The sequence below is a fragment of the Anolis sagrei genome, chromosome 5, assembly GCF_037176765.1.
Source record: "Anolis sagrei isolate rAnoSag1 chromosome 5, rAnoSag1.mat, whole genome shotgun sequence".
NCBI classification, from domain to species: Eukaryota; Metazoa; Chordata; class Lepidosauria; order Squamata; family Dactyloidae; genus Anolis; species Anolis sagrei.
In genome coordinates this window covers 143,793,786-143,821,328 of record NC_090025.1, presented here as the reverse complement: position 1 = coordinate 143,821,328, position 27,543 = coordinate 143,793,786, and the positions used below count along the sequence as shown (strand labels likewise).

At 40.1% G+C, this 27,543-nt stretch overlaps 1 protein-coding gene across 2 annotated transcripts in view; it reads left to right on the top strand.

Annotated features, from left to right (window-relative positions):
* Positions 1-27,543, top strand: part of PTPRB (protein tyrosine phosphatase receptor type B) — a 96,084-nt gene that overhangs the window by 5,765 nt on the left and 62,776 nt on the right. The window contains exons 3-7 of one of the 2 annotated variants that reach the window (XM_060777462.2): positions 2,492-2,712; positions 15,557-15,833; positions 22,341-22,616; positions 24,027-24,284; positions 26,675-26,938. In XM_060777462.2, the coding sequence (XP_060633445.2) occupies positions 2,492-2,712; positions 15,557-15,833; positions 22,341-22,616; positions 24,027-24,284; positions 26,675-26,938 (1,296 nt within the window). Of the gene's footprint in view, positions 1-2,491; positions 2,713-12,267; positions 12,755-15,556; positions 15,834-22,340; positions 22,617-24,026; positions 24,285-26,674; positions 26,939-27,543 lie in introns of those variants that run through there. The other variant, XM_060777463.2, reaches the window with a different exon arrangement.

The following is a 27,543-nucleotide window of genomic DNA, read 5'->3' as shown; positions in this document are numbered from 1 at the left end:
ATATATAGTGGGTATTATATATATAATGATTACATACCATATATAGAGAGGGGGGCATAATCATTACATATATTAAGTTAGGCCTCGTTTTTTGAGATATTTATATGGATAAAAATATGTGTCTTAGAATTGCTGAAAGGCGGTATACTTTAGGGTATCATAACAGACATGAGGTTTAGAACAAGGAAAGTTTTTACTGAATAGAACCTTGCAGAGCCATGTGTCTTTTGCAAGTAAATAGACAATATAAATTTTGTTGTACTGGTAGCTTTACACATGCATGTCAATGTTTTTAAAAGACATTCATTTCAGGATAGCAGTTCCCAAACTACTCTTTTTGGAACAAGAAAAAATCATAGGTTGACATTCTGAGCCTTCATAATTACACACTGGGTGATCATATTTGGAAACATCTGCTGCTTCTAACCTAGTAATTACAACTTTTTAGAGGGTTTGTGAGTTAAAATGGTTATACGTGGCAACCAGCCCAGTGTTGCGGCAGCAAAACAAGATTTTGCCATGGATGAAACACTACTTCTTGAAGTGCCTCAAACAAAACACCTTCTGAATGGTACATAGTGGCAACATATTTCATGGGGAAAAGTCAGCTAAGATGCAAAACTAGACCCATAATATTCAGACTATAAACATGACACCAATGACTACAGAATGCCACAGGGCAAACATTGCCTTCCTCACCACATATACATGAGACTAAATTCTCTTAATCCAGGAAGAAAAACCAGGGAAGAAAATGTGGAGGGAATGTTACTTCCTGGACTCTTAATTGCTACATTGGCCTCCCCCAAAACATAGGTGATGAAAAAAGCTCATGTAATCATAGTGCATTATCAGGAGCTTATGGGCTGTGTCCACCATAAGGTTTATTTACTGAACAGAACCAGCATGAAAGTTTATAAGAGAACCTCTGAACAATCTGTTATTATAAAGCAGCCTTGGACAATCAGGCCAACCGTAGCCAATGAGCTGCACACAGCAGCCCACAAGAAGCTGGGCATGCTTGTTGTTTTTCCTGCCCAATTTAGACTTTAAAAAAAACACAAGGACATGTAACTCCTGTCATTGTGACGTAATTGGTGACAATTTGTACAGATCTGTAGTATTCTATATTGTGATCATAGAAGGCTGAATAGCCGCCAATATTTTACAGATGCAAACCAGGAAACTTGTAACCAAACAGCATAAGAATGGGAGACTACAGGCAGTTCCAGGCAGGACTTTAATGCAGGCCTAATCAGGTTTAAGAAACCCAATTGGGTCCACATTAGAACCCACATATCTTCCCCTAACATCCACGCTTTCCTGGGGGGGGGGGGGCAGGGTCTTCAGATGCCCTGCCAGGCCTTCCGTCAGGCCACCCAAACACAAAACGACCCTCCCTCCAGAAAAGCCTTTTAGAAAGAAACTAATTTACCCAGTTGCAATTTTCCCTTCTCTGGAGCAATTTTCCTCCTCCCCTCTCCTCTTCTCCTGGAACACCAGGAGAGCTCCAGAGAAGGGGGAATGGTGGCCAGGAAAGTTATTTTCTTTTTAAGGCTTTTCTGGGTGGCTTTGGGAGGGGGTGGGGAGCCCAAAAACCCCGAGACATCTATATAGATCAGGACCAGAAGTCATGCAACCTAATCCCTGGGCCCAATCCACACAGCCCCCACAGCTGGAAAGTCTTTCCAGGTGACAAATTACTTCAGGAAGATTTTCCTGCTTTGTCCCGAAGGAATATGTTTTTACCTAAGGTGTGATAACCTCTCTCAGAGCAGAAGAACAGGCTGTTGTTCTTGTGCTCCCTCAAAGGGGGTCCTTGTTTTAGAGTTATCCTAGCATGATTTTTTCCTTTTATCTACTAATTCTCTTCAATGTTATTTGACACTAGTAGCAGACTTTTTGTTGGTAGACCTGAATCACCAAGGAGTTTGATGCTGAAAATAAATTCCACAGAGTTAACACATACGGCAGCACATCAGCAACTGGATGTAAAACTTGCCTTGTATTGCCTTTCCTGTCTATGATGATGATGATGATGATGATGATGATGATGATGATGATGATGATGGCATGATCTGGTTATTCATTCCCAATTTCAATAGATCCTTGAATTACTGGGATCTTCCTATGTACTGAATCATCATTCAACAATGGATTGAATGTATCAATATGATACAGCTCTACAATATGATGGTTGTGTGTATATGGTATATGGTGTACATTCATGTGTGAGGGCTTAATTTGTGGCTTAATATGTCACAAATTATGTTTTTGTCCAGTTGTTTGCACAAAAAGAAGGCATGGGTTGTGTGCACTCACAATTGGGTTTTCCATTTAGTTTCTCTTAGAAATCAATCAAGGAGGAAAGATCTCATCAGAAATTGATAACCTAAAATTACTCAAAATGTAAAGTTTATACAAATATTTGAATGATTGCTTCTAAGCACATTTGACACTCATTTTATTTATTGTCATTTATTCATCTTAGATTTCCAAGATACTGAAACATTGCTTCGAAGCACTAGAAATACATCCCCTCCATTTAACCCGGTTACACATAATCCACATAATTTCCGTGGTGGTAGCAGTACTGTGGCTTTCATCAGAAATGTTACCAAAAGCAACAATAAAACCATGGATATATTGGAAGTGACAGAAAAACCCTGGATTCCCACAACTACTCATAATTTCTTCAGGACCACAGAACAGGTAAGATCATAATTAATTGGAACATATTGCTACTTATTTGCTGCTATTGAAATGATGACATCTTTCAATATAAAACTATACCAAATTGCAGCATAACAAATTGAAGAATGCTTCTGAAAGGCTTCTCATGCCAGCTATTACAAAGCACTGTATGATTTTCCTTTTTCTCCATAATGTATTTTCCACAGTAAGAAAGGCAGAGGAAATGGCAGGAATAACAAGAAAGAGCTAGAGATAAAGATTCCTCTATCTGTCCCAACATTTTCACAGGTACATTTGGTAATGAAATAGGCATGGTTGTCCAGACAGTTCATAATTCCTTATTATTTGTCAGCTAACTGGTATTTGTTTGGTGGTATTTCTTGTCATCTTCTGATAAGAGGCATGTTTAGCCCAAATATTCAACACAAGCACTCTTAAGTACTGGACTTTCAAGAGTTAATATGGTAGAATGTCCATGCAGCTTAGCCATCTGTAAGGCTATTTTATGGAAACACACACCCATACACTATGCCCCTGGGGGAAGAATATAGATTTCTCATTATCAGGTTACATAGCTTATCAATGACTTCACATCACACATCTTGAATTGTGTTATCATCTTAGCAAATATCGCTATCCGTCAGCCACATAGTCTAACAGTTGTAAGAAATTTCCTTCTATATGTTATCTGTATTATTGATAGGCATTGCTATCCATTGCAGAGACCATTTTGTGTTTTTATGACAGAACTTTATCTGTTCAGATAAGAAGTTTATGGATATATTCTAATTCTGCTGTATCTCTTTCTAATGATCTCTTGTAGGTTTTTTTTCGTTTTGCTTTGTTTTCTTTTGTTCAAAGACTTCTCTTCTGAGGTCTGAGGTGGAATATGGCAGTTTGAGGTGTTTTGAAACTGGTTTTTGTTTTTTTCCCATTCCTAATGGCTGATTTATTACTTTTTAACGCAAAAACTGGCCCAATGTAGAATGCTGAAAGTGATTGTTGACAGAGGGTGACTATTTTTTTACTACAGAATGAGCAAGTGAAAGTACCTCCAATATTGTGGTCAACGTGATTAGGTCCTGTGATAACATTTTCTAAGTGGACAAAGCTGCCATCTTGGCTTGTGGCAAGGTCATAAAAAGTAACACATTACCTTTCAGCCTCATAACAAGTACAGTAGAGTCTCACTTAGCCATCATAAACGGGCCAGCAGAATGTTGGAGAAGTGAAAATGTTGGATAATAAGAAGGGATTAAGGAAAATCCTATTAACCGTCAAATTACGTTATGATTACGTTATGATTCTACAAATTAAGCACCAAAACATCATGTTTTACAACAAATAAAAATAAAAAACAGTTCAATACACGGTAAAGTTATGTAATGATTACTGTATTTACGAATCTAGCACCAAAACAGACAAAGGTTCTTTCTTTCTCCCACCCTGGACTGCATTGGATAATACAGAACGTTGGATAAGCAAAGGTTGGATAAGCGAGACTCTACTGTAATGTCAGTTGGTTGCTTTGTAACTACTGTAGCAGCAAGTAAAATGAATGAACGAATTTTTAAAAGTTACCTCCAAGCACTATGCATGCAACTTTGCAAGTATTAAGGCATGGGAAATGAATTCATTTTCATATATCCTTTACATTTTTTAATCCCTTAGTTTTTGTTCATGTTGAATATTTCATTATAATTGCTGGAAGGAATATTTGCTGAATTTCAATACAGACAATGTGGCTTGCCATTCCAACTCTTAACTCAGAAAATGTGTGCACTCAAAAGATGCCAGAGTATCCTCTTGTCCAACCAACAATGAGAAAGAACTTCTGTTAGAAGGCTGGGCCATGTAAGACTAGGGAATTTAGATCACCTGGTTGGAAATCATATTGTCGTGGTGTAGCACATTTCTATTTTTCAGTTTCTACTGAGGCAGGTATAAGTTTTCTTTTTATGTGCCATATTGTGTGGTTGGAATAAAATAGGAAATATGAGACAAATTTCTGGCTTGGTTCATAAATGTGATACATATTAATGAATGTCACAACCTACCAGAGCATTTTTCTTACTAGAATTCAATTTTTATGTGGATTTATAGTGGATCAAGATGATAACTGCACTTTTTCTATCCGTGCTTTTGACCATCCTTCAAAGTTAGTCATTTGCCCATCTTCATAGACCAACAAAGGTAGAGAATTTAATCATTTTAAGGGATAGACAATATTGAGAGCTATATTTTGTGGACTATAATCCATTTATTTCAAATCTGTGATGAAAATGTGGATGCCATTGTGGCATTTTATGGGGCCCACAAGGTTACAGCACTCACATGTAGAAATATTATGCTCTTACCAAAACAAGCAGGTATCCATGACTGGTACTTACTATGTTAGTGGGGTAGTTAATGTTTTCTGGATTTCAGTCTGAACATTTAAAGAGTTGTCCAAAGTAATAAATAAAACTATTTGGAATATAATGGTCAGCATTCTGAATAGCTCATTCAAAGGCTCGAAACAAAGGGCCCTTCCAGGCAGGCCCTATATCCCAGGAATCTGATCCCAGGTTTTCTGCTTTAAACTGAATTATATAAGTCCTCACTGCCAGATAATCTGGGATAAACAGAAAACCTGGGATAAGATCCTGGGGTATAGGGCCTGTCTGAAAGTGTTCAAAGTCATCAGCCCAGGGGTATAAAAGTTCCATATATCACAAGTTTTGAAATATATTTATTTATTTATGGGATGGTTCAATTTAATATGCCACTAAAATTTAAGAAACTTGCAGCAGACAGTAGCAACATAACTGTAACATCACTTTCACAACAATACATTACATATATGAAAAAATTAAAATCAGATTGTCAACAAAACCAGTATATACAGGTGTGATAAAATTCAGTCTGAATAACAGGATGTCTCTTAAAGGTACCTAAAACTAAAAATGGTTGATGTATATTATGGGCCTTCAAGTTGTTTCTGGCTCATAGCAACCATAAGGGAAGCCTATCTAGAGATTTCTTTGCAAGATTTGTTCTTTCCCTTCTTCTGAGACAGAGAGAGTATGATTTGTCCAAGATCACCAAGAAGTTTCCATAGCTGAGCAGAGATTTGAACTGTGGTCTCTAGAGTCAGATTTCAAGGCTCAAACCATTACACACCTATCAATACCTGTTGAATAGTACACAGAGACAGTTTCATAAGCAAGGATTGCAACAGTGAAATACTGTTCTTAGCAGCCATGAGGCAGTGCCAAGAGTGGTCTACACTTCTTTTGACCAGGGACCACTTGATCAGGGACCACTCTCCAACATTAGTACCAAAAGGGTTACGAATCAGTTTTTTGTCAGTCAACTTAAGATTTGGGTTGGTTACTTGGGATGCTGATTCAGAAAATTGCATTTGTTAAACCACATCAGCTCTAATTTTTGATACAGAACATTTGTCATCCAGTAGTTGTCATCTGCTCACCCGCATAAAACCATATTTAATAATCTAGAGCTGAGGTGAAATTTTCTGAATCAGTACCTCAAATAACCCCAGCAACAGGCGTAAAAACAAAGACACCAGGCACACCTGCTTCCAGGTACCACATGGAACGGCTCCACTCAAAGAGAGGGAGGGAGGAGGAGAAGTAGCAGTCAGGAGGCTTATTGTCACACCTTTCATGGGTAGTCAGCCCCTCCCCTCCCAACAACCCTATTGCCTCGGGACTATAAGAAAGTTTTGCAAGACCAGATGCTCTCATTGCAATGGTGTAGTAACGGTGAGGTCGCAGACCATATTTTAGTTCTTGCAGACCACTAGTGGTCCACAGACCACAGGTTGGTAACCACTGGCCTAACTGAACCTGAGAGGAGGAGGCCAGATAGTCTTTTAGATAACTTAGACTAAATCTAATTTTTAATCCCAATGACAACAGGCCCCATTAAATAAATGGGATTTACACACCTTTAAACTTTACATTTAGCAAAATGGATTGACTAGCTCTACCCTATTTGACACCAGCAGTTGGATTTAGGCCCTGCTGCAAGTAATTTTAGCTCTTTACAGACCAATGACAAAACCCTAAACTTTGTATTGGCAGCCAATGCAGTTTTCCCAGCAACGGTATTAAACAGTATTGAAAAGAAATTCAATTGTGAACAGTTGAGCAGCCCCATATATGCAGCAAATGCAGCTTCCATTCCATTTCCAGAGAACTAAGCATTATGAAAAGTCATGGTCTATCAGAAGTCTATTATGTTGGTTATATGAAATCCTAATGCCGGCTGTTCCAGGAGGAGCAGCAGGAAAGGACAATCTGGCATAGGTCCTGTTGAGGGTTCCCATAGGCAAGGTGGTTAGTAACTGAAGAAGTCAAATGTTCAGTTAAATAGTGCTTTAAAATCCATTCTTATTTTCTCAGCATTTTTATAATAATCAGTGTTCTGTGCATGCTATTTGGATGGATGCTCACCATATGTTGACTACAACTAGGGGTTAGCTGCATTGGCAGGATAACATGTCACAACCAGTCATAAAAATGGGGCTTAAAGAACATGATTATAGAAACTGATGGAAGGAGGAAATGATATTGCAATTATTTTTTTCGAAAAAGATTTCATAGAATCATAGAATCATAGAATCAAAGAGTTGGAAGAGACCTCATGGGCCATCCAGTCCAACCCCCTGCCAAGAAGCAGGAATATTGCATTCAAATCACCCCTGACAGATGGCCATCCAGCCTCTGTTTAAAAGATTCCAAAGAAGGAGCCTCCACCACACTCCGGGGCAGAGAGTTCCACTGCTGAACGGCTCTCACAGTCAGGAAGTTCTTCCTCATGTTCAGATGGAATCTCCTCTCCTGTAGTTTGAAGCCATTGTTCCGCGTCCTAGTCTCCAAGGAAGCAGAAAACAAGCTTGCTTTGTCTAACTACTGATGTGAAAGTCTATTCCAATGTGGTCCACTCTAATGTTTCAGACTATATGGCCAAGCATAAACCTGTACTGCCTTAGACTGATAGATATTTTGAGATCAAAAACATTAGACGTCAACATATTCATCATCCTCAACCAGCATGATGTTGCTCCTTCCTCAACACTGTCAAAATTATTTTGCCAATTTTCCAATCTGTTTCCACCTTGTTTCAATATTGATAAATAATTCTAGGTAGAAGCATGTCATTTCTCTTTGTTTGGTTTTAATTTGTTTGTATTTTCTTCTCCCTGAATTCATTTTGCTTTTGCTCTTGAATTACTTGTATTTCTTAATGGTAATTTCTTTGATGAGTGAGTGGAGATAGTTTCAAATGTTGATGCTCATGTAGGAATAGTGGGGGAAAGGCATCAGATTGCCTATTTTTCATGTTACTGTTCCTTCTCCATCTATTAAATTGAAATCTCATCAAACATTAAGTTCTTCTTGGCATAATGCTCTGTATTTTCAGAATAGAGAGATTATGTTGGCTGAAATGTGTGAGATTAAAATAATAGCGCTTGAGTCTGCTGATTGCTGATTTACTCTTGCTAAGATAGCAAAGAGGAAATTTGCAGTTCCTGTAAGTGACTTAAAGGTTTGCCTAAGGAAAAAAAAGATTATATCTTTGCTCAGGAGGGGCACTTGAGGTCTTGTTTGTCAAGAGTTTGGGACAGTTGCTGAAGTTGCTGTTTTGGCGTTATCCAACTTTCCTGTCCCATGGAAGCAAATTGTAGAAACATGTGGCTTCTCTGTTAGCAGCTACTAACTAAAGCACTAGAAATTTTGGGGCTTATTATTGGGACAATAAGTCTTCACCTTCCCCTGAACTGCCTAGCTCCTCATTGAGTCAAAACGGTTGTTGTCCATCCCCGTCTCCTTGCCAGTTCCCCCGATGAAATAATTTTGGAGAAATTATGCCGAAACCTTGTGGGAAATGGAAATCTCCATAACCTTTTGGGGAAATGGCATTCATTACCATTTGGGAAAATCAGGAATCTCCCTCAGAAGAGTTAAACACTCGCTTGAATCAACCTTCTCCTTAGTGGTAAATATCCAATTTGGTCCAGTGAATGAAAATACATTCTGCATATCAGATGTTTATATGATGATTCATAACAGTAGCAAAATTACAGTATGAAGGAGGAATGAAAACAATTTTATGGTTGGGGGTCCCCACAACCTGAGGAATTGTATTAAGGAGTTACGGCACTAGGAAGATTGAGAAATACTGGATTAAAGGGTGAAAGGGGAAGGAAGGAGGGAGGGGGGGGGAGGAGAAGGATAGGATAGGATAGGACAGGACAGGACAGGACAGGATGATGTGAGAGAGGAGGGCTTGAGAAAAAAGGTAAAGGGGCCACATCTGGCCCCTGGGCCTGGATTTACCCGTACCTGATCTATACTGTAGAATTAATGCAATTTGATACTATGGTCAGTGCTGTCCTGGAATTGGTTTGTGCAATTCTTCCATGGTATGAGGAATAAAGGGGCTCACAGTTGTGCAGCTATTGGTCACCTTTTGTATATGACCCTCCCCCAGTTAGAATCATAGAATCAAAGAGTTGGAAGAGACCTCATGGGCCATCCAGTCCAACCCCCTGCCAAGAAGCAGGAATATTGCATTCAAATCACCCCCGACAGATGGCCATCCAGCCTCTGCTTAAAAGCTTCCAAAGAAGGAGCCTCCACTACACTCCGGGGCAGAGAGTTCCACTGCTGAATGGCTCTCACAGTCAGGAAGCTCTTCCTAATGTTCAGATGGAATCTCCTCTCTTGTAGTTTGAAGCCATTGTTCCGCGTCCTAGTCTCCAAGGAAGCAGAAAACAAGCTTGCTCCCTCCTCCCTCTCACATATTTATACATGGCTATCATATCTCCTCTCAGCCTTCTCTTCTTCAGGCTAAACATGCCCAGTTCCCTAAGCCGCTCCTCATAGGGCTTGTTCTCCAGACCCTTGATCATTTTAGTCGCCCTCCTCTGGACACATTCCAGCTTGTCAATATCTCTCTTGAATTGCGGTGCCCAGAATTGGACACAATATTCCAGATGTGGTCTAACCAAAGCAGAATAGAGGGGTAGCATTACTTCCTTAGATCTAGACACTGTTCTCCTATTGATGCAGGCCAAAATCCCATTGGCTTTTTTTGCCGCCACATCACATTGTTGGCTCATGTTTAACTTGTTGTCCACGAGGACTCCAAGATCTTTTTCACACGTACTGCTCTCGAGCCAGGCGTCCCCCATTCTGTATCTTTGCATTTCATTTTTTCTTCTTGAATGCAATTCAAGTTATCTTAAGCTTTTATAATTCTGCTCATTTCAAAGGTTTATATGACAAAAGGTCCTCAGGTGTCCTCAAACTGCAGTCCTCCAGCTGCCTCCAACTCCCAGAATTCCTCACGCTGAAGACGCTGGCTAGGGCTTCTGGGAGTTGGATGCCTGGTCTATACTGTAGAACAGCATTTCTCAACCTGGGGGTCAGGAACCTTACGGGGGGTTGTGAGGAGGTTTCATAGGGGTCGCCAAAGACCATCAGATACATATATTTCTGATGACCTTAGGAAGTTTGGCCCAATTCTATCTTTGGTGAGGATCAGAATGCTTTTTGATTGTAGATGAACTATAAATCCCACCAACTACAACTCCCAAATGTCAAGGTCTATTTTCTCCAAACTCCACCAAGTGTTCACATTTGGGCATATTGAGTATTCATGCCAAGTTTGGTCCAGATCTATCATTGTTTGTGTCCACGGTGCTCTCTTGATATAGGTGAACTACAACCCCAAAACTCAAAGTCAACCCTTCCAGTATTTTCTGTTGGTTGTGGGTGTTCTGTGTGCCAAGTTTGGTTCAATTCCATCATTGGTGGAGCTCAGAATGCTCTTTGGTTGTAGGTAAACTGTAACTCCCAAATGACAAAATCAATACCCCCCTGTAAAGAAGCGTTAATCCCACCGCTTGTCAACCCAAAAATGTAAAGAAGCAGCGCTAATCTCACTAGATGCCACCAAAATTATGTGAGGAAGCTTCTTTTAAATATCAATTAAGCTGCCACCAATATGTTTAGAGACGCTGGATTATGTCTCTGTTTATCCTTAGTTGTGTTGTGAGGTGATTTTGGTAGTGTGGAATGCACCAAGCATAAAAGCAATGGAGGAGGCAGGTTTGAAATACAAAGAGAACAAGTTTTATTGTTAACAGAACGTAATTGTTGCAGTTTTGAGAGTTTGAACTTGGCACAAGGCTTGATGTTACAAAATGGCTGGTTTGAGATACTTTCAGGCTTCTGAATGTTACAAATCTACAAACTCCTTCTTTAGTGAAGTGCTTATACTATGTCAGAGTTCCCTATTGTGAATGTCCACACTGTTTGCCCTATACTCGGAACAAACCACTGATCACCAGTCTTTCCTTACTGGCGATCCTTAAAACCCCCTCTGTTAGATTCTTTAACCTAAGTAATCTAACAAGGTAACACCTTCAGCTCTCTTGCTGAAGAAATATTCACAAATTCTAAGAACTGCTGAATTCTCACAGCTTCACAACCACAGAGCCCTAACTGACTCTCCTCTTCCCCGGGTCTCCTCCACCGGACTAAACTACTTTCCCCAGAGTCCTTTCTTGACTCTGCTATTTCCCAGAGCCCTTAACTGGCTCTGCTCTTCTCCGGGTCTCCTCCACCGGACTGGAGCTTAACTGCCACTTTCAAACCTTTTCCTCCTTAAGCTCCGCCCACCTCCTCTGAGGCTTTGTCTTGTCACCATGGCAACCTATCCCTCACAGCTAGGCCATGGCAATAAATGTAATACATAAATGCAGTTTAAACACAGTACATTAAACACTCTATAATAAACATTATAAATACAGTTTAAACACATTATAAATAACACTTTATAATGAACACATCTCTACACCCCCCCCAACTCCTCCAATATTCAAATTTGGGCTTATCGGGTATTTGTGCCAAACTGGGTCCAGGGAATGAAAACACATCCTGCATATCAGATATTTACATTACAATTCATAACAGTAGCAAAATTAGGAAGTAGCAACAAAAATAATGTTGTGGTTGGGGGTCACCACAACATGAGGAACTATATCAAGGGGTCATGGCATTAGGAAGGTTGTGAAGCACTGCTATAGAATGAATGCAGTTTGATACCACCTTAACTGTAATTGCTGGATGCTGTGGAATAACTGGAATTGTAGTTTGACAAGGTCTTGAACAGTGGTTCTCATCCTGTGGGTCCCAGAAATCCCAGCTGTTAGGATTTCTGGGAGTTGAAGGCCAAAACATCTGGGGACCCACATGTTGAGAACCACTGGTCTTGAGCCTTCTCTGCCAAGGAATGTTGGTTCCTCCATAGAGGGCAACCTCCAGGACTCCACAGCTCTGAGCCCCAAGTGGCGAAGCTGCATTCGGGTAATTCCACGCGTGGATGGAAAGAGTGGAGGGAGGAGAAAGACCTGAAGGAGGAAATCATCTCCTGGTCCTTCTCCTGTCGCAAAATAGCCCTGGGAACGAAATCCCAGACGAAGAGGGAGGGAGGGAAGGAAGGAAGGAGGAAGGAAGGAAGCGGGCTGGGTTGCGGGGACGGAGGGAAAGCCCCAAGGCCATTGTGCGAGAAAGGGAAAGCCTTGGTTCTGAGAAAGCTTCTCCTCCTCCTTCTCAGGCGCCGAGAGGAGGAGAAGCACTCCTGGAGAGTTGGCCCTTCCAGGGCGCCCAGGGAAAGGATCGGAAAGGGCAAGCCCTGTCCTGGGAGAGAGAGCTTCTCCCTCCTCGCTCGGATACAGCAGCAGCAACCCTCCCGGGGTTGGCAACCGCGGGCCGCTTGGCCAGAATGGCCCCTTGGGGAGAGCGGAGGGCACCTTGCGCCTCCCGCCGCCCCTCGCCGCGGCCTCCCTTGCCCCTAGCCCGACACGGGAGTCGCCCTGCGCGGAGAAAAGCTCTCCAAAGAGCCTCTTAAGCAGGAGGGGGGAGGGCATCAAGGGGGCCCTCGAGGCGCTTCCTCCTCGCCCCTGAGAAGCCCGCGGATGGCGAGGCGGAGAGGCGGAGCGGGGCTCTCCTCCTGGTGGATCCTGGCCCTGGCCCTGCTCAAGGTGGGTGAGAAGAAGAAGGCAAGACAGGGCTATGGGAGGGGGGGGGGTCTGCCAGGGCACTCTGCCTTCTGCTCCGCGCTTCTCTTTCGCCTTCCTCTGCGCTGCTTCTCCGCGCCCCCGGCTCCCACTTGACTCCTTTCTCGCCTGCCTTAGCTTTGCTCTCAGCATCACAGAATGTGGTCCAAGCAGGGAAGGGGAATACTAGGGACCAGGCGCGGTGGAGCCTAATTGGTTCTAACATAGACACATGGAAAAAGTGTACTGGACCAAACTTGGTGGGATTGATTTTGTCATTTGGGAGTTGTATTTGCTGGGATTTATAGTTCACCTACAATCAAAGAGCATCCTGAACTCCACCAACGATGGAATTGAACAAAACTTGGCTCACAGAGCTCCCACAACCAACAGAAAATACTGGAAGGGTTTGGTGCGCATTGACCTTGAGTTTTGGAGTTGTAGTTCACCTACATCCAGAGAGCACTGTGGATTCAAACAATGATGGATCTGGACTAAACTTGGCACAAATACTCAACATGCCCAAATGTGAACACTGGAGGAGTTTGGGGAAAATCGACCTTGACATTTGGGAGTTGTAGTTGCTGGGATTTATAGTTTAACTACAATCAAAGAGCATCCTGAACTCCGCCAAAGATGGAATTGAACCAAACTTGGCACGCAGAACTCTCACAACCAACAGAACATACTGGAAGGGTTTGGTGCGCATTGACCTTGAGTTCTGGATTGTAGTTCACCTGCATCCATAGAGCACTGTGGATTCAAACAATGATGGATCTGGACCAAACTTGGCACAAATACTCAATATGTCCAAATGTGAACACTGGGGGAGTTTGGGGAAAATAGACCTTGACATTTGAGAGTTGTAGTTGCTGGGATTTATAGTTCACCTACAATCAAAGAGCATCCTGAACTCCATCAACGATAGAATTGAACCAAACTTGGCACACTGAGCTCCCATGACTGACAGAAAATACTGGAAGGGTTTGGTGCGCATTGACCTTGAGTTTTGGATTTGTAGTTCACCTGTATCCATAGAGCACTGTGGATTCAAACAATGATGGATCTGGACCGAACTTGGCACAAATACTCAATATACACAAATGTGAACACTGGTAGAGTTTGGGGAAAGTAGACCTTGACCTTTGGGACTTTTAGTTGCTAGGATTTATAGTTCACATAAAATCAAAGAGCATTGTGAACTTCACCAATGATGGCATTGAACCAAACTTGGCATACAGAGCTCCCACAACCAACAGAAACTACTGGAAGGATTTGGTGGGCATTGACCTTGAGTTTTGGAGTTGTAGATCACCTACATCCAGAGAGCACTATAGACTCAAACAATTATTAATCCAGACCAAACTTGGTTCCTAAGACCATCAGAAATATGTGATCTGGCACCCTCCTTGTGATCTCCCAGGGGTCCCAATTTCCAGGTTGAAAAACGCTGCTGTGGAATGAATGCAGCTTGACACTACACTCACTGCCATGGTTCAATGCTATGAAATCCTCAGAGTTCTAGCTTAGTGAGGCACCAGCATTCTTTGTGGAACAATGATAACAACAATATTCATTTGCTATCTGCATTTCCTAATAGCTCAAAGTGGGGAACAAGCCAGAACACAATTCATCTACAGTGTAAATGCACCCTAGTGGGGAGGAATAGTTTTCCATCCTTGGAATCCTGGGAGTTGGAGTTGAGAGAGGCACCAGCACTCTTGGCAAAGGTCAGAGGAGGCTTGGCAAGACCTTGAAGAACCACAGCTCCCATGACTCCACAGCACTGAGCCATCACAAAGTTGTGTCAGACTAGAGTATTTCTGCATCGAAGATACACTCAGAGTCTAGTCCAAGGATGGAAGGTGAATAATCAGGATGCATGATTAATGCAGCTGAGCATCACTTTCACTATCGTGGTTCAATACTGTGAGATCCTGGGAGTCCTCTCAGCCTGGTCATAGCTAATTTCTACATGGAACACTTTGAAAAACAAGCCCTGGAAACAGCAACAACAAAGCTCACTACATGGTTCAGATATGTGGATGACACCTTCACAATTTGGAGCCATGGAAAAGAAGAACTAAATAAGTTCCTGGACCACCTCAACAGCATCCACCCAAACATCCAGTTCATTGTGGAAAAAGAAAAAGAAGGAAAACTGCAATTTCTAGACCAGCATACAATCCTGGGAGTTATCGTTCGACCAGGTCTTTAGCCTTCTCTACCAAAGAGTACTGGTATCTCACCAAGTTACAGATCAAAGAATTTCATAGCACCAAGCCATGGCAATTAAGTGAAGTCGAGCTGAATTAGTGCTACAATGTAAATGCAGTGAAGGTCACTTTATACACATGACTATCCCTTCATCTCTTGGTCTTCGAGAATATTAAAATCATGGTTCATATCTCCTCACCATTACTACTAAGTGGAAGCTGTTCTGTGGTTAGGATTGTATCTACAATTGTTGCAGTTTATTTAATGCAGAGTACAATACAGGTGGGTTTTAGAATACAGGTATATATTTTAATATGACATGGCTATAAGCAGGTGATTTCCACCCAGCCTCAGGGAACTATTCCATGTTATTGTGTTTTATGATCTAAATACAAATGTTGAAAGTAGACATGGGCAAACTTCAGTCCTCCTGGTGTTTGGACTTCAACTCCCATAATTCTTAACAGCTTACTGGCAGATGCCTGGTTTAAAGTATGTCATAATGTGATCTTAGTTTATGTGAAGATTGAAATCCTCAAACTTCATCTTCTGTTTCTGGTCCTTCCCCAGAGTGGTCTAGCAGTTCCTGTGAGATGCTCCATCAACCAGACAGAGTGGAAAGTCTCCAGCCGGTCTGTCAATCTCAGATGGAACAGTCTTGGAAGTCACTGTAACTTCAGTGTAACCTGCAGCTCCAAAAATGCCTTATACCGGATTTGCCAGCCCACCCAAAGAGCCAATAGTTCTTATGAGTGTGACTACAAAGGTTTGGAAGCTGGGACTTTGTACCATCTCAGGATTGTCTCTCTGTCTGATGGAGAAACCAGCAACATCACCTTGCAAACAGGTACAGTGGACAGGGACAGGTATGATGACCACCTAGAGACAAGTTTAAGTGTACAGGAAGGGCATGTTGTCATATTGTCCCTATGATGCTCACTCTGAATTTTTGATAATATAGAATGAAAAGAAATTCAGATTGATAAGGGCTTGAATTACCCTAAGTCAATTTTCTCACGGGATTTCTTTGGCAAGATTTATTCACAGGGGGGTTGCTTTTCCCTTCCTCTGAGGCTGAGACAATGAGACTTCACTAAGATCTCGCACTGGTTTTCTATGGCCAAGACTGAATTTAAATCCTGGTCTTCAGAGTAAATCCCACCAAACACGGTGGGACTTACTTCTGAATAAATATTCATAGGATTGTACAGTTAGTAATCCTTTTTTTGTGCGTATTTAGAGTACTCAAAGCAATTATTTTGTAAGATTAAAATATTTGTGTCATACTCTATTATAGATGACTTGTATCAACTCTTGTCTGTGCTGAAAATACATACATTTTTTAAATATAGGAACTTTAGTTTTCAGCAAAATTTGATCACTGGATAATCCTTCTGGTTCTGGACTATTATGTCAAAAGAGATTTTCTTATCTATACATAAAACAGAGACAACACAAACATATATTCAATGGAAATCACAATCACACTGGTTTGTAATATTTATTTAAAATGTATTTATTTAAAACGTTTATATCCCGATCTTCTCACCTCCATAGAGGGACTCAGAGTCTAATTGTTTCAAATGAAGATTTTAGATAGTGATATGTTGTTATTTTTATTTGCAATATCTTGGGGTTTGTTTTTTTAAAAAATAATAATAATAATAACACAACAATGGCCTGAATTCAATTCCTAGTCTCAGAGCAGACCTATTGGGGGAAAGGATTTAGAAAAATGTTGACTTACCATTCAATAATTGAACCAATGGGTCTAATCTAACAGACAGCAGCAGCTGGATAATTATTATTATTGTTGTTGTTGTTATTTATGTATAGACAGGGGTGGCTCAACCCATTACACAAAGTAAGCATTTGCAGTATAGTTGATTTTGCCCAGGGGCACTCTTGGGGAAAAATAGACCTTGACGTATACGAGTTGCTGTTACTGGGATGTATAGTTCACCTACAATCAAAGAGCATTCTAAACTCCACCAATGGTGGAATTGAACCAAATATGGCACACAGAACTCCCACGATGAACAGAAAATATATATCAGTGATTGGTTGGGGGGGGGGGGGGTGCCAAAATACTGTTTGCTTACAGTTGAAAATTATCTAGAGTCGTCTCTGTGTATAGACTGCCCTCTCACCCTGAGGGGACTTGGGATGGTTTACAACACAAAAAGGTGATTTACAACACAAAATGCAAACATTCAATGCCCAGACAAATGAAAAAAAAACAACCCCAATTACAATAATGCAATATAATAATAATGACAATAAACTTCTAGTATAAAAAATGATGTCAAAATTAAAAATAAGATACCAATAATCACATAGAAACAGGTTACACTAATCACATACTCACTAAACATCTCAAATGATCAAAACAATTAAAATAAATGGAAATTGGCTGATTATAGTTGGACAAATAGCCTGGACCCAAACCGTTTAGGGATTTGGACTAGTATTGCTTACCATAAATGGAATTTTATTTCAGAAATAGTTTGTTGAATGCAACACAACTCAAAATGTGCAAAAGAATTATATTTTAATTGGTCAACTGAAATACACAAAATACATCATGCAAGCTTTCAAAGATCCATTGGCTTCTTCATTAGATAAAAGATGTTGAAAAATCATATAGGAGCAGACAAATGATGATGGTAACAGACACAATCCTACCTTTAATGTCAGATGCCATCTCTGTTATAGTTCAGTTGGTTTGTAGCAGTGGTTCCCAACCTTTTTTGACCAGGAGCCACTTTGACAAGGGATCACTTTGATCAGAGACCACTTGACCAGGGACCACTTTGACCAGGAACTTCTTATACCAGGGACCACTCTCCAATATTAGTATCAAAAGGGTTACGAATCAGTTTTTGGTCAACTTTAGATTTGGTTTGGTTATTTGGGGTGCTGATTCAGAAACTTTCATTGGCTAGACCACATCAGCTCTAGTTTCTGATACAGAACATATGCCATCCCGTAGTCGCCATATTTAATAATCTAAAGCTGATATGGTCTATCCAATGCACTTTTCTGAATCAGCCCCTAAAATAACCCCAGGAACAGGTCTAAAATGAAGATACCAAGAAAAAGTTTTTGGTTGGGCTGTGTTTTTATATGTGGATTTTGTAATGCTCGGCACGATAAGATGGTTTTGCGAGACCAGTTGCTCTCATTGCAATGATGTAGTAATGGTGAAGCCATGGACCATATTTTAGTTCTTATGGACCACAGGTGGTTCATGGATCACAGGTTTGGCAGAATTTCAATGGAATACTAGTTCAATGAAAACACTGAGTTTTGTTAGTTTGTGTCATTTGCAACATCACTTCATGCATCTCGGGAACTATACTGTACAGTTAGACAGTTCCTTTCTTGCAGCCAGGTACATTAATACTCTCCATATAATCTGTCGGAAGGACTTGTATAAACACATGGCTTTAAATTGAAATATGCAAATCTTTAAAAGTTGTTAGATTTTAATATTTTAAAAAATTCCAAGTGAAACCCAGTCCCAAAACTGTTATATGTGGATGCCAAGTGTTTGCAACTATTAATTCATTTGACTAAAAGAAATTACAGATGGTGTAAAACATCCATACGTCTTTAACAGAATATGCTCCTCATAAGGATATTTCTTCCAACCTTCTCCAATCTGTTCCATCCAAATGTGTTTGACTATAGCAGTGGTTCTCAGCCTGTGGGTCCCCAGGTGTTTTGGTGTACAACTCCCAGAAATCCCTGCCAGTTTAGCTGTTGAGATTTCTGGGAGTTGAAGGTCAAAACATCTGGGAACCCACAGATTGAGAACCACTGGACTATAGCATCACCCCTAATGGCTGGGCTATTTGAGAATGATGCTGAGGTCCAAGACATTTGAAGGAAACCAGGTTATTTCTAAACCCACAAAAGACATCCGTATTTCTTGTCAGTAAGTCTTTCCCCTTTTGTCAACACATATAGAACAAACTGAAGTTAGAGCCATGAATTTATATGAGTGGTTCTTATTCTTTTTTTTTGGTCATTAGTTCCTTTGAGAATCGGGGGGGGGGGGGCCTCAAAACATGATTTTTAAAATAATGAGAATAATAATGGGAAAATTAAATTTGCATATAGTTCAAGGGATCATTTGATCTTCCATGAACTGAAAGATTATACATGTGTGATACATTTATGTATACATGTACAGGGTTTTCTTCCTCTTAGACTATATTTAGACATGACTACAGCCAAAATGAATGGATACTAGATGGGGTTTTAACTTATTGAAAGTTTAATTGTGTTTCTTTTGTTAGTTATTACTTATGTCTCAAACCCTGTGGGGCTGAGAAGGGTGGGGTACAAATGTTTGAAATAAATAAAAAAACCCTCTTATTTATTGTAGGAACGTTGTGTATCCAATACAGACTGAGTCCTGTACATCAACACTATTCAAATCTGTGTTTCATGGACCAATGCCAGATCACAAACTATCCACTGATGGCTCTTAAAGAGTTTCTAACCAATGGGCACAAATACAATATTTATTTATTTACTTTATTTTTATCCCACCTTTCTCTTCATTTAGGGACTCAAAATGACCTGATACAAATTTCTGGCACTTATGTCATAGGATTTACCAGTCCTCCATGTCAGATAGTTTGAAACTGCATTATATTATATAATGCAGTTTAACTGAATTGAACTTCATTATATGACTTTACGCTAACCATATAATGTAATTTGAAACTGCATTATGAGACAGTGTAGTTGGGAGACATAGTTTATAAAGCTTCAGAATGTTTCCTGGGAATGAAGCTTCAGTTTCAAATAGTCACATTGAAGTAAATCTGAACAGAGAGAATAGGACTTTTTAAAAAAGTAAATCTACATAGGATATATTCTGTGGCTCATTGAATTCAATGTCACTTTGTCTGAGTTACCGTATATACTCGAGTATAAGCCGACCCGAATATAAGCCGAGACACCTAATTTTACTACAAAAAACTGGGAAAGCGTATTGACTCGAGTATAAGCCGAGGGTAGGAAATGCAATAGCTACTGGTAAATTTCAAAATAAAAATAGATTCCAATAAAATTACATTAATTGAGGTATTAGTAGGCTGAATGTTTTTGAATATTTACATAAAACTGTAATTTAAGATAAGACTATCCATCAATCATTATTCGAACCTTCAATGTAAATGTGATTACGTATCCTTCCAATAATCACCATAGTTTATTTTAACATACATTTTGGGGGAAATGTTGTGTGTAAATGAATAAAGAAAAGTGGGAAAGACTGGCACCAAGAGAGGAGGAGAGGAAGGTGTGTGCTGTACTGAGAGAGTAGGAGAAGAAGGAGAGCTGGGTTGCTTTGCAGAGAGGTGAGGGTCCTGGCAGGAAGGTGTGGGGCTCAAAGAAGCCCTTCTTTCAGCCCCACGCCTTACCGCCAGGACCCTCACCCGAGTATAAGCCAAGGGGGGCTTTTTCAGCCTAGAAAAAGGGCTGAAAAACTAGGGTAAACTCAAGTAAATACAGTAATTGTGATAAAAGTTTTTTCTTTGAATATATGTAACTCTAGCAGTGTAGCTAACTATAGAAAGACATGGTAACAGACATCCCAACCCTAAAAAAAGCAATAGCTTTTGGCTACAGTCAGTTAATTATTTGGAAATTTGAAGATGAAAGAAAAACTTCTTATACAGAATCTACTTCAAATATGTTGCCAGGAGGCAGCATCAAGATTAAACAATAATTGATAATGAAAGTTTGCCTTTTTATTTGAAATCTTTGCAGAAGGTACACATTTCTGACCATAACATTACCCACCCAGTGTATACAATAAAAATACTTATGAAAATATCTTCATAGAAATATTGTATTTTTACGATATGTCAGTAGTTGGACAGTCGCCAGTAAGAACTTGGTAACAATGTAAATGGTTTTTTAAGTGTTTGTTTCCAGCCTGGGCTTTTCAGGCCAGGCACTTCCCAAACGCATTGTTCCTTTGTTCTAACGGATGTACAGAGGACTGGGTGTTTTGTATTCTGGGCTAGATAGATTAGATAAAGTCTGAATTTCTGAACTTCACCTTCTAGGCACGCAACTTTTTAATTTTCTCTAGAAGCAGTGCCTCCCTCTCTAGTTCTTTCTTCATTTGTTATAGGACTCTTTGCCATCTCCTCCTCCCCCCTCCCCCCAACATTGTTGAACTGCAGCTCCCATCAGGTTTAGTGAACATAGCCAATGTAGAGTGCTAAGAGCCAGTGGTGAAAATGTGTAGTCCAATAACATCTAGACAGACACATATTTCCCATCCTTGGTCCATTTGCTTATTTTAGAGTAGTGGTTCTTAATGTGTGGGCCATGGACCACCAGCGGGCCACGAGATGCAAATGTGGTCCGCGAGCCTCCTTCCTCTTTATTTATTTTTACTTTATTTTATTTATTTCCACTCCTTTTGTGCTGCCTGCCACTCCTTCCCTGTTGCTAACCAGCCCCAACCCCTTGGATAGACCATATGAGTTCTAAATGATTAAATATGGTTTTCTGTGGGTGAGCAGATGGTGACTACAGGATGGCATATGCTCTGTATCAGAAACTAAAGCTGATGTGGTTTTTCCAATGCAATTTTCTGAATCAGTACCCCAAATAACCAAATCAATTCTACAGTTGACCAAAAACTGATTTGTAACCTTTTGGTACTAAAGTTGGAGAGTGGTCCCTGGTCAAAGTGGTCCCTGGTCAAGTGGTCCCCGGTCAAAGTGGTCCCCGGTCAAAGTGGTCCCTGGTCAAGTGGTCCCTGATCAAAGTTGTCCCTGGTCAAGTGGTCCCTGGTCAAAAAAAGGTTGGCAATCATTTTTTAAAGGGTGACTGAGATAGTCTTAAGCAGAAAACAGTTGCATGTATCAATGAGAAGAGGGTTAATTCTACTTTCCAATGTGTAGTGGCTTCATTTTCAGAATATGCCAGAATTTGAAAAGAATCATGCAAGGTGCTGAACCCTTATCATCCAAATAGTTTTGTATTGATCTATTAAAATTCAAATTACATCCTGAAATTGATTCACCATTCAATTGACAACCCAACACCCCAAAGAGGAGAAGTATTCTCAATTGACTGGTTTACAGCCTTCTCTATCTAAAATGTTCAGGGCAAATGTCCCGTAGTAATCCAGCTCACTTATGTTCTTTACATAATATATGGTTGGCATCACCTTTACAGGATATACAGTAGACATCTTCCCAGTGGCTGCTGTTGAGAAAGCTTAAGCTCTTTATTGTCTTTTAGAAGAATATTATCTATTGAGACAAATGATTTTTTTCATTTCTCTCCTTCCTCCACCCAACCCTATGGAACACAGATCCCTTGCCACCTGCAAGAATTGAAATTAGGAGGGAACAAATTACACCCACAACCTTGAAAGTCTGGTGGAGCCCGTCCTTGGGGAAAGTAGACCGATATGAGTTACAGTTGCTTGAAAATGATAAGATGGAAGAGGAGATCCATGCTCCTGGAGTCAGCTCAAGACATGAACAGATATTTGCTAACCTCATCCCTGGCAGCAAATATACCGTGTTTATCAGGGCAGTTGCTGGAAATAAAAAAAGCCCTGCAGTTAATATCAGTGTTTCTACTGGTAAGTTTTCTTGGTTTTACTATTTCTACAAAGTATAAGATTTCACTTGTGTTCCTAAGTCTCCCTTAAAAAAAGGAATGATAAAACAAAACTAGAATTGTCTAATTATAAAAGAAATGTAATTCGTCTGATAAACCAATGATCCAAGATTTTGCATAAGAGTTGGTTTTATAAGAGGGCTACATAGCAGAATTTACCAGTGTGCGTCATCCAAGAAGTACATCATGGAAGGGATAAGGAATCAGCTAGAGAGGGCTTTCTCAGGCTGGATCTACACTATCACATAATCCAATTTCAGAATGCAGATAAACGACATTAAATTGGAGTATATGAGTCTACACTGCCACATAATCTATTCTGAATGCAGTTAATCTGCATTCTGAAACGAAATTATATGGCAGTGTAGATCCAGCCTCAGTAGTCTGTCCCATACTCTGGAACTCTCAACTGAGAAGAGTCTAGGCATGCATCTACACCAGCCATGAGCAAACTTTGGCCCGCCACGTGTTTTCAACTTCAGTAGCCAGTAGGCTGTTAGGAATTGTGGGAGTTGAAGTCCAAAACACCTGGGGGGGGGGGGGGGGCAAAGCTTGATCAACACTGTAAAATTAATGCAGATTGGCATCATTTTAACTGCCATGGCTCAATGCTCTGGAAACTTTGGAGTTGTAGTTTGGTGAGGCTGTAATTCCCATGATTCCACAGCTTTGAGCCATGACAGTTAAAATGATGTCAAATTGCATTAATTTTATAGTGTACATGAACCCTAGGTTGACTACCACTTTATTTTTGCAACATCTCTACTCAGACAGCCTCACTTGCTAAAATGGGGGCTTTTAACCGAACGGGTTCTTTGTTTTTCTTTTTCTTTTTTTAATTGTGCTGTACATTTTTTTAAAAAAACCTTCACGTTTTGTGCGTTAATGATATGAGTGAATGGCTTTTGGTCCCATTTATGGGAGAAAGATAGAATGCAAATAGCATTTTTAAAAAGTTAGAGGAATCCTGTTGCTTGGTCTTTATCTGCAATCACAAACTTGCCCAAATGTATATTGATAGCAAAGACAATAATGACACAAAATGAAAGCGACCTGAGTAGATCCTGCCGGATTGTCCAGAACGATCTGCATATTGTGTGTGTAATTTTAATTTCCCAAGTATAAAAATGCATGAAGGAGAGCTGAAGCCCTCTAACAAAGGTGGGGAAAGAAGGATCTTGGGAACCAACCATACAGTGTGTGTTGTCTGATAGGATTAGAAAGAGGTAATATGTGTGCAAAAATCATTTTATGCAGTTTTGAGAGAACCAGGTATGGGTTTTGCTTTCTTGTTGTTGTAATTTTTTATTTCCTTTTAACAACGTTGCAGTGGTCATACATAAGCCTTCTTCTCCCCTGTTTTCTTTAACAGCGCCTTCTCCAGTGGACAATATTGAGATCTTAGCCAAGATGGACTCAATCAATGTTTCTTGGTCACCTGGTCCTGGGAATGTAGATCAATACAGACTGGTTTTACTGGATAAAGGTGTTTCAGTTCAGGAAACAGATCTAGCAAAGCACTTTTTATCATACAGTTTTTCAGGACTCACACCGGGTTGTCTCTATAATCTCACTATCATTGCCAAGGCTGAAGGACTGGAAAACTACAATTTTAGAGTGATTAGGACTGGTAAGATTTACTAATCTTTCCTTAAATATAAAAAAAGTTGTAAGAAGCAAAAGTCTTGTGGCATTTAATGGGTTTTCATGAGCTACAGCAGATTTCATCTCAATCATAAAGTATTATCCAGGTAAGGAATGTGAGGTCAGAGTGAAATTAAATGTTATTGTTAATACTGCAGTCACAAAAATATTGCCAATAACACAAAGGCCATGATGATATTGAGCAGTTAAATTGGCTTACCTAATGTCATTGTGGTTGTGTTAATTTGTGAATGATCCTCCTATGAGAGGAAGAATTGACATTTCAACTTCAACTTTTAGATTTCGCCACATCACAGCCACATCTAGCCAAAGCTTAAACCATAGGTATTATTCTGATATTACATGCAAGTTTATATAACTTGGAGATTTTTTTGTCGTGTCAGGAGTGACTTGAGAAACTGCAAGTCGCTTCTTGTGTGAGAGAATTGGCCATCTGCAAGGACGTTGCCCAGGGGACGCCCGGATAATTTGATGTTTTTATCATCCTTGTGGGAGGCTTCTCTCATGTCCCCGCATGTGGAGCTGGAGTTGATAGAGGGGAGCTCATCCGCCTCTCCCCGGATTCAAACCTGCGACCTGTCGGTCTTCAGTCCTGCCGGCACAGGGGTTTAACTCACTGTGCCACCGAGAGCTCCCGGAGATAATATTTACAGAATTTACTTTGTGGAAGAGATCCAGTAGTGCATAATAATAATCATCAGCATCATCAGCATCATCAGCATCATCATCATTTCTAAACTGCCTTCTCTCTCTAGAAGGACTCAGGATGGTTTACATACATATAAAAAGGCAAACATTCAATGCCATAATTACATCACACAATATCCAAAAATGAAGAAGAATAATTAACAAACTTATTAAAATACAAAATTTCAGATTAAAATGATAAAAATAAATTTAAATTATAACAGTTAAACCAGTAATATATGATTGCACAAAGCATATGATCAACAGAAAGAAGTGTTCAAGGTAACAACAGGTAGAACATAAAAAAAAACCCATAAATCAGCATCCCCATAGATCAGCATCCCCCAGTGCTGGCTGCCAATAGATTCTTGGTAACACCTAGGCACTTCCACTCCTTCTCTTCATTGTACTTGCCATGGGCTCCCACAAACTTCTCCAACTGGACCTTGGGGCCATTGAGGGCCGGATCATTCACCTGACCATCCTCTTCGCCGTCCAAAGTTGACCCGTTGGTCAATGCCTCTTCATAGATGTTGTCACATGTTTCCATGGCACCTTCCTCTGCCTTCCTGGTTCTCTTGCCACAATTACTTTAACTAAAGGTGTCTCTCCAAAAGTGTGGGGGACTCGCGTCGCTTTTCTGGCTCCTCTGAGGATGGGCAGGGAAAAAGCTTCTGACATAGTAATAGAGATGGCAAAAATATTCAAAACATGGTGGAAAACCTGTTTTTCTTCACTTGTGGGAAACTCTGGTGAGCCAAGTCCTAGACTGATGAGAATATTAGGATTAGGATTTACTGCACATGGTATTTTCATGCTGAAACCAACAATGTACGCAGGGAACAGCACTTTCTGTATGGAAAATAATATTTCTACACAACACCCACAGGTTCATTGTGTTCAGCATAAGTCTCCTTCTCTGTACAGGAAACAGAACATTTCTATATAGAAAATGCTGTTTTCTGTTTTTAAAAACCACATTGAAATTTTGCACACAATCAGTCCCAAACTCTGAGTAGTTTTTGATAAACTTTCTCACAGTGGGGAGGCAATTTCTAAAATTATTTGTTGTTTTTTATGAATAAAATTTATGAATAACTGCATCCTGGTATAGCAATATGATGTAACTAGTCCTTACTGTTACAAAGAAAATTTGTTTTATTGCTTCAGTCTAGTAATGCAATGGAGTAAGTTAATACAGGCCAGTAGGTTTTATGCAACTTGTCCTTGGCACTTTTCCAGGTCATAACAACCTTTTTGCTTTTCAGCTTTGCTTCAGTAGCAGTTTTCCATCTCCCCCCCCCCCCCCCAAATGATCCTAGCCAGTGAAAAGAAAACACAGCAGATGTCCTGGTATTCCTTGGCCATCAGGTTTCATTATTTGCTAAAGGATAAATGGAACCCATATAAAGCAGTACTTTCTATACAGGCTACATTAGCCATCTTAGCCAGTCAGGGATTACAAAATGAACATTTTCTACAGGAATTTTAGGATTGTCTCTAACTGTTCAAAATGGGAGCGCTTTCAAATACTTTTATATTCTGCCCAACATTTATTATGGTTTTAAGTGCTGATAGAAAAAAAATGGCCACAGTTTAAAGAATATTAAATATGATTCTGATATATAACTGTTTAACTGAGATATTTCTGGCTCTCTCTTTCAATAGCCCCAGCCAAAGTCTTGGATTTGAAGGTAACTAATGATGGCAGCTTGGATACGTTGAAAGTGTCATGGAAGAGACCTCTGGGTAACCTTGATTTCTACAATGTCACCTTGTTTCATCTTGGGTCCATTAAGGAAAGAAAAACTGTTCAGCCACAAGTCACAGAGATATATTTTGACAAGCTCATTTCAGGATGCCTTTATCAGGTTGATGTCAGCACAGTCAGTGGTGACTTGTCAAATGAAATGACAGCATATGGAAGGACAGGTATGTTTCTAACTTTTATAGGCACTTTGCTCAAAACTACTTTGACTGTTTGGATTATTGGCTTTCTAAGCACAAAACACCATAAAAACAGTAGGTTCCATGTTTGGTTGTATCTAGTAAGATCAATAGTATTAGCAGATCTACCGAGTAGTGGTCCAAGGCTATGAGAAAAGGCAGCCTTTGATTGCAGCACCATATGTAAGAGTTGACAACTTCTATAACCTTTAGTGACCATGTAGATCAGTGCCTCTCAACCTTCCTAATACAGTTCCTCATGTTGTTGTGACCCCAAATCATAATATTATTTTTGTTGCTACTTCATAACTGTAATTTTGCTACTGTTATGAATTGTAATATAAATATCTGATATGCAGGATGTATTTTCATTCACTGGATGAAATTTGACAGAAATGCCCAATATGCCCAAATTTGAATGCTGGTGGGCTGGGAGGGTTAATTTTGTCATTTGGGAGTTGTAGTTGCTGGGATTTATAGTTCACCTACAATTAAAGGGCATTCTGAACTCCACCAATGATGGAATTGAACCAAACTTGACACACAGAACTCCCATGACTAACAGAAAATACTGGAAAGGTTTGGTGGGC